The sequence below is a fragment of the Sinocyclocheilus anshuiensis genome, unplaced genomic scaffold (genome assembly GCF_001515605.1).
Source record: "Sinocyclocheilus anshuiensis isolate Anshui unplaced genomic scaffold, SAMN03320099.WGS_v1.1 scaffold185, whole genome shotgun sequence".
Classification (NCBI taxonomy): Eukaryota; Metazoa; Chordata; class Actinopteri; order Cypriniformes; family Cyprinidae; genus Sinocyclocheilus; species Sinocyclocheilus anshuiensis.
In genome coordinates this window covers 2182497-2190555 of record NW_015539887.1, presented here as the reverse complement: position 1 = coordinate 2190555, position 8059 = coordinate 2182497, and the positions used below count along the sequence as shown (strand labels likewise).

The 8059-nt window shown below is 38.4% G+C and overlaps 2 protein-coding genes across 6 annotated transcripts in view; both read right to left on the bottom strand.

Moving 5' to 3' along the window:
- LOC107685563 (uncharacterized protein C8orf88-like) overlaps positions 1 to 999 on the bottom strand; it is a 4939-nt gene extending 3940 nt beyond the window's left edge. The window contains exons 1-2 of one of the 4 annotated variants that reach the window (XM_016482192.1): positions 694 to 999; positions 445 to 498 (exon numbers count right to left, since the gene is read on the bottom strand). Coding sequence is in view for 1 of the 4 variants with exons in the window: in XM_016482187.1 (XP_016337673.1) it covers positions 445 to 527 (83 nt within the window). In the remaining 3 variants the exon portion in view is untranslated. The other 3 variants (XM_016482196.1, XM_016482195.1, XM_016482187.1) reach the window with 3 other exon arrangements.
- Positions 1000 to 2089: 1090 nt separating this feature from the next.
- Positions 2090 to 8059, bottom strand: part of LOC107685561 (RNA-binding protein 12B-like) — a 7266-nt gene continuing 1296 nt past the window's right edge. Inside the window, exons 1-2 of one of the 2 annotated variants that reach the window (XM_016482186.1) lie at positions 6859 to 7067; positions 2090 to 4440 (exon numbers count right to left, since the gene is read on the bottom strand). In XM_016482186.1, the coding sequence (XP_016337672.1) occupies positions 2511 to 4418 (1908 nt within the window). In that variant the 5' untranslated portion in view covers positions 4419 to 4440; positions 6859 to 7067 and the 3' untranslated portion in view covers positions 2090 to 2510. Of the gene's footprint in view, positions 4441 to 6858; positions 7068 to 8059 lie in introns of those variants that run through there. The other variant, XM_016482185.1, reaches the window with a different exon arrangement.

Here is an 8059-nt window from a genome sequence, read left to right as displayed (position 1 = left end):
GTCTATCTTACTGGGGGGGGGGGGAATATAACAAGTAGATGTTTCCTCGTGCTTCATATATTAAAGGTTCACCAGGGAAAGGTTTTCAGTTATGATTTGGTCATGAGATAAATGTAAGCATTCACTAAACATTGAAATGTTTTTTAAAGGTGGGCTGGTAGTTAAACTCTCCTGAAGTTACGTGCTTTACGGAAATTACCTGATTCTTCACCTTGTGAAATCTGGTAAGAATTACGTTGTTCATAACAAAGGCTCTAAATTTATTTGAGTGCGTGTATTTACTTAGAAGTCCAAGGCTTTGACTACCAACCTGCTGAACAAAACAAAGACTTATTGTTGCCCCTTTTTAAACTGCCGTGTACAACTTCTTACCCAAACCTTTGCTTTGGGTTTACTTTACACAAAACCTTTGCACTGGCCATTCTGACCCATGACCTCACTTACCTGCTCTTTGTTACAGCACTCTTGTATCCTGCCTGATGATAGTAAATCACATTGCTACAAAAAAAAAAGTGCATTACTAGCATTATTGAATCTCCCAGATTAACTCCTATAATTTATCTCTTTGTGGCACTCTTGGCAGAATAACTATTTTCTGATGTATTTTTTTTCTCTTCCCAAAGCATGGAGTGCCAAACTGCCCAGTTACTTCTACATAATTACAATATTAACCATCTCCAGAATTCGTATTACCTTCTCCCGGTGCTTTTTTAAGTGTCAGGCCCACACTTCCACGAAGACAGTATTTTATTTATTTTTTTTACTTGATCCATTGTACTGCAGTGACCTCTAGTGGTTTCTTTCTCAGTCGAGCACGTTATTGTTAAAAGCCGTTGTTCTGAGTACCAGTGTATCTGACTGACTGCTGTTAAATACTGTGGTTTGAATCACCTGGAAAATGATCCCATGACAATGAGCTGAGCACATTGCAGAACAGTCTGTTAAGCAAAAAGAAAAAGACCTGAATGCTGATAAACTATCTACACTGAACAGCATGCTGTGGTTGACAGCATGGAACTACATACTTTATAAAATCTACATAAAAATGTGCAAGTGCAACATATAAGTATGCGCTATATATATATATATATATATATATATAGCAATTATTAAGACAGACATGTTGAAAATGCGTCACAATATCATTATTGGACTGCAAATGAAACCGCATCAACTAGGCAAGAAACCAGTTTGCGAACCACTGCAAAAATTTTTTTTAAAAATCATAAAAAAAACACTGTCAGAAAGAAATCAGAAGAACAAGCTGATGCCTTTAATAGCATTAAACATGAACTGACAATTTATCTGGTTGTAGAATGAAATTTACAATTTCACAATGTTAAGAAGATTCTTTTAGATCTGATTTTATCTGAAAACAAAATATATTGGTGACATATTTAGTGAAATCTCAAATTGTAGTCATTACTCTGGGGGCCCCCCCCGAAGACAGTTTTTTTTTTTTTTTTTTTTACTTGATCCATTGTACTGCAGTGACCTCTAGTGGTTTCTTTCTCAGTCGAGCACGTTATTGTTAAAAGCCGTTGTTCTGAGTACCAGTGTATCTGACTGACTGCTGTTAAATACTGTGGTTTGAATCACCTGGAAAATGATCCCATGACAATGAGCTGAGCACATTGCAGAACAGTCTGTTAAGCAAAAAGAAAAAGACCTGAATGCTGATAAACTATCTACACTGAACAGCATGCTGTGGTTGACAGCATGGAACTACATACTTTATAAAATCTACATAAAAATGTGCAAGTGCAACATATAAGTATGCGCTATATATATATATATATATATATATATAGCAATTATTAAGACAGACATGTTGAAAATGCGTCACAATATCATTATTGGACTGCAAATGAAACCGCATCAACTAGGCAAGAAACCAGTTTGCGAATATATATATAGCAATTATTAAGACAGACATGTTGAAAATGCGTCACAATATCATTATTGGACTGCAAATGAAACCGCATCAACTGGGCAAGAAACCAGTTTGCGAACCACTGCAAAAATTTTTTTTAAAAATCATAAAAAAAACACTGTCAGAAAGAAATCAGAAGAACAAGCTGATGCCTTTAATAGCATTAAACATGAACTGACAATTTATCTGGTTGTAGAATGAAATTTACAATTTCACAATGTTAAGAAGATTCTTTTAGATCTGATTTTATCTGAAAACAAAATATATTGGTGACATATTTAGTGAAATCTCAAATTGTAGTCATTACTCTGGGGGAAAGAAAACATTCAACAGCACAAATAATATTAGATACTATACTAGATAGTCTAGATACTGTCACTGACATGCATACAAATGCACTATTTTCAAACAGTCAAGATATAAAGTATGAATCTAAATTAAAGCGGTGTTTCATCTGCAAATTTATGAAAAGCAAGCAAAAAAAGTCTTCACTTGTTAATCATTGAAAAAGCACATACAACTTTAAAAACGGAAATAAAAGTAAGAAAAACATCAAGATTGTAGTCTAAAAGCATATCTACACAAACAAAATCTGAATTTTCCTGGTGCCAATTGGTCGACCATTTAATTCTTGAAGAGCAGTGAGCGCCTCTCTGTGGTTTTCGAAAGCTACCGTTGCTGAACGTTTGGGAGCTCCATTTCTATCATGCAGCAATGAGGCAGAACCTGGAATCACTTTGTATCCATAGAAGAAGTCATAAATCTCATCGATCCTTATCTGAGAGGGTAGATTGACCAATTTAAGACAAGTCGGACCGTCAAATTGTTGGTCAGGTGATCTGTAACACTGACGTCCATTACCATCCGGTCCCGGCCCAAATGCATCATTGTGGCCAAAATTAGGCTCAAAGCGATCATGACCTCCATAACCCTGGTGCAAATTAGGCTGCATCTCACAATCATCTCGGGGCATCGGGGTGTTCGAAAAACGAGGACCATCGTTGAAAACTTCGGTTCTCTGGAAGTTCCTTTCTTGTGGGCTATCCATCAACTGGTCATTGACGCCAAACTTCTGCATCTGGCCAATCGTTATGCACTTAAGCATGACTTCGGAGCCAAGAAACCTCTGTCCGTTTAGGGACTGTGCCGTCATGGCTTCCTTCTCAGATTGGAAGATCACCAAAGCCTCACCGAGCCCAGCTCCTCTTTCGTCCCGCAATAAGACAACCCTATCCTCTGAGAGCGGATATCCATGAAAGAAGTCCATGATCTCTACCTTGCGAACGTCAAATGGGAGATTGCGCACGTAGAGACACCTCAACTGCGAGTCAGGATTGTTTCGTTGAGACTGGGGCGCTTCTGCTGAACGTCTCGACCCTTTTCCCTCGTCTCTCGAGTCAACAGACGATTCTAACAAGGTGACCATTTTCTCCTTGGAGATGGGTGACACATACACTACCTTGTTCATCAACACTTCCTTATTATGAGCCAAACCAGCACAATAGTCTGTGAGACTTCTAAACACCACAACAGCCGTTCTGGTCTTATCATCCTTTTTTTGGGCAAAGATAATAATCTGATCATCTTTCAAAGAAACCGGATGAAGTAACACCCTCAAATCTCTCTTTTCAACCATGTTAGGCAAGTTCTCAAACATGACGCAGTATTCTTCATGAGAGGGCGATCGTGATCTTGACTTGTAGGAAATGGGAGATCGAGATCTCGCTCGCTCCAAGGACGCTCTTTTCCGACTGTCCGGTTTAACGAGACCTCCTTCTGCCAGCCACTGCTCCTCGGAGCATCTTGTTACTTGGATATACCGCGGTCCAATGTATTCTCGATCCCTCTTCAGACCTTCGACTGCATCCTGTTTGGTAGCAAAGCGCACAATACTCTGGCCGTTGAACTGTCCTCTGGGGTTTCTCAAAAACATAAGGTCTTCAATCTGTAACCCATTGAAAAAGTTATAGACGTTGTCCTTTGTCGCAGAGAATGGCATCCCTGTCAATTTCAGATAAACCTCATCTCTCTCTGACGTGCTTCCTTCTCTCTGGTGTCGTGCCTCACTGAATGACGATAGAGAAGGCCTGTTCCTTATCTCTTGATGATCCGGCCTTCGTATGTCTGCTCTCGGGTCCTTATTGAATGGTAGAGGACCTCGTTCCGCAGAAGGACTTTCGACAACCTCCTTGTACATGCCCCTGCTTTTTAACTCAGACCTTCTAGTGCTTTCCTCGAGAACACTCTGCATTTCTGACTTGCTACTCAGGAGCAAGTTGACAGGAGAGCCCTTAATGCAGCCCCCCGAGCGCGTCATCGCACGTCTCGCATCTTCATCAGATGCAAATATTATGAAAGCTTCCTCAAGCTCCCCACCAATTATATGAACCCCACCATCAGGGATTCTGAGCCCAGTGAAGAAATTGCGAATGTCCTCAGAACCAGCCGTGATTCTGAGTCCCTGTAATCGGATGACCACAGCCATGATGGAGCACACACAACAGGACCTGCAGACAAAAAGGGGCACATATAATAGCGTTATCGCTGACTCAACTATTGCCTCCGTATAACAATATTCAAAAGAGATCCCAACTTTCATTTTCAAACCAAGGTTAAACTGCAAAGTTAAGTGAAACTGACTTCTCACAGCCAAAAAAAAAAGAGTCAACAACAATAACAGCCAGTCTGCAGCAAATAATAACATCTTCGGATCCAGAAAAACAACTTTGTTTCACAAGATTCGAATTAACAGGAAAGGCTAGTTTTACAACCTTCAACATCATTCTTTCAGTTTCCACATGCAAATGTGCAAGTAATATGAACTCCATTCACAATTAAAACTTATCATCTGACCACACTATCAGAGAGAAACTCTGTATCAGTTTCAAGAATTTACAGATATCCGTACAGCTAAAAGTCACATATTGCAAATATGATTCAACTCTGTTCGTTATAATTTTATAATATGCAATTTCCAATAGAAACTTATCAACAGCAGACAATAGAGTACATCAACTAATTAAGTATTTAAAATAACAAGGCTCTTAACATGAAGCTCAACAGCCACTTACAAACTGCACAGCCATCAAACCAAATAATAAAGCAACAGTTCAATACACCGAACACACAATTCCACCTCACGTCAGTGCAACATCTGAACTATAAATGCTTTTAAATCAGTTGTTCTCAAGAAGGGGGCCTCAGCAAACTCAGTTTTGCAAAACGATCTATAATTATTAAAATTTTATGTTTTTAGGCCCTGTCCACACGAACGAGGTTATTTTTAAAACCGCAGCTTTTTCTACGCGGTTTGGCCATTCGTCCACACGCAAACGCAGCAGCAGTTCACTGAAACGGAACATTTTTGGAAACGCCTGCCAGGGTGCAGATTTTCAAAAATTCCGGTTGCAGTGTTATCGTGTAGCCAGCGAAACCGGAGTTTTTGGCTTGTGATGTCAGAGCCTGCGCTGTTATTTCCGCCTACTGGAAACTTTTTCAGGCTTCTGATTGGCCAACATGGCTTTACGGTTGAGATTATATTGCCACCTGTTGGTTAGGCATGCTCTTGACAGTGCTTCATAGCATGCGTTTGCGTTTTCATGTGGACGGAGGAAAAACTCTGTTTATAAAAAATACCCGTGTACGTGTGGACATGGCCTTAGACAGCACAGTGAAGGATAGAGACAGGAAAGAATGAGGAAGGTGAGCAGGGAACAAGACTGGAAAAGGAACACGGGCTGGGACATCTAAACTTCTAAAATAAACAAAATTAATCCTACTTAACATTTTAATGAATCGTATTTAATCATGGTTAAGTCATACAGTATAAGTACTAAAAGAAATACATTCTCTTGAACAATGTGAGGCCTAGGAGTAAAAAAGGGTGGGAACCACTGCTTTAAATGCAAACAATGAGACTCAGAAATGCAGTTTACCCTCGAGCAAACCTTCCATTTTACTGCAAATTAATACACACAAAACTCACACCAAATGTACATCCGAACTGTCTAGGATTAAATAAATTAGAACTATTTTCTATAAACTTCTCTTGTAGAAATTTTTACGTAAATCACAAAAGTCTTATCCAGATTCCTGTGGCTCAGTGGTAGAGCATTGTGTTAGCAGTGCAAAGGTCGTGAGTTCAATTCCCAGAGAACACACATACTGGTAAAAAATGTATCGCCTGAATGCACTGTAAATCGCTTTTAAGCGTCTGCTAAATGCATAAATTTAATTTTCAAAATGTAATCCAGTCTTGGGGGGGGGGCGTCTTCCATCGACTTTACAAAGAAATATCCCATTTTGCTGCATTTTTTATGATGCACTGTAAGTCGCTTTTAAGCGTCTGCTAAATGCATAAATTTAATTTTCAAAATGTAATCCAGTCTTGGGGGGGGCGTCTTCCATCGACTTTACAAAGAAATATCCCATTTTGCTGCATTTTTTATGTAATCAATGCACGACTGAGCTCTCATTTCCACCACACAGAAACTGCGTCTTCCGCTTTGCCATGGAGTCAAACCATAATCCGTGCTGCACGCATCACTTATTTCAAGCGGTTTAATCATAACACTGTCGACTATAACAAACTTGTTTTCGACATATACACCTCTGTAGAACCTCGCGTACTTGCTATTTGCGGTGAACCGCGAGCTATCTGCTTTCTGAAGCAAAACTGCGTCAAAGCCAAGTTAGCATTCACGATCATCGTCAATTTTAGCCAAACCAACCCAGCAGTTTTAACCAGCACACCATACGCTGTCGCTGATACACGATGAACATACGGTACTCGACTTAAAAACCACCGTCAACTCCGCAATAGCTGAAAACAAAGAGTGCAGCTGTCTTCGGTAGTAACTTAACGTTATCAGTAATGCTAAACCTGAGAGGCCCAGAATGTGACGCGCAGTATTGATCAAACTTACACAAAACAAAGGAGATATAAATCCTTTCCAAATATAAAAGAATGAGAAATTAAATTGCGCTCTGCGGTGTCGTCTGTCCGATTCCCAGTGACTAAGCAACAATTTCGCTGTTGTGATATCTGAAGCAAGGACGATTCGCAAGAAAAACTAGAACATCCGCATCTCCTCCACCGCCATCTGCAGAACTACGGAAACCCGGAGGTGCTGAACAGAACACTCGAACTCAAATGACACTCGAAACACACAATGGACGCCTGTACGTCTGGCCAGTCTCGAGCCGTTTCCTATGAATAAAGTATACAATTAAAAATATGTTTACAAAATACACTACACACTTCAAATATCTTGATTTAATAGATCTAAATGTGTCACGTGGTGTAACCAAGTAAAAACGTTTAATGTGACCTAAACAATACTGGTCAAAGTGTGATAAGAGGTAATGACCTTGACACATATCTCTAATTTGGTTTTCTTGTTGCATAACAAAATGGCTTCATTCATCATGGTTACACTAGCTACACCATCTTTTAAAAAAGATTTCCAGTGTAGTAAATATAATTTTGAAACAAATGTGCTTCACTTTAAAAACAAAAAGAAAAAAAAAGAAAGAAATAATAATGAAACATTATGCCAAACTACTTAGGCCAATATTTCTTTTTTTTCCCCACCCCAAGAATTTTAGCCTTTTTGAGATTCTTTCTGTCAAATCTCTGGACATTTACACAAGCTAGGAATTTTTGACTATATTATTAATTCTTTATTTTTATATATTATTACAATATTTAAAATATTACATATTTTAAAAATCTGCTTTGATGTCAATGGAAATTCTCTTTTTAGTGTCATGTATGTTCCATGCAGGTCCTGCTTAGTATTACTACCTATTAACTAGTATTTATTTATTTACTTATTTATTGGGAATTTGAAAGGATTTGTGGGAAAAATAAAGAAGAACAGTAAAAACTAAAAATTATTATAAAGTAAACAATTCAAACTATTTGCAAATAATAATATACAGCTATAATTTCTTCTCTTAACCATGATGGCACAAAATCTAATCTCAAAACATTTAAAGAATGATTATGCTTATTCTAATCTGAATTTCAACACTCGTGAGATTTGTGGTGTGTATGTATATATATATATATATATATATATATAACACACACACACACACACATATATATATCTATACAGTCTA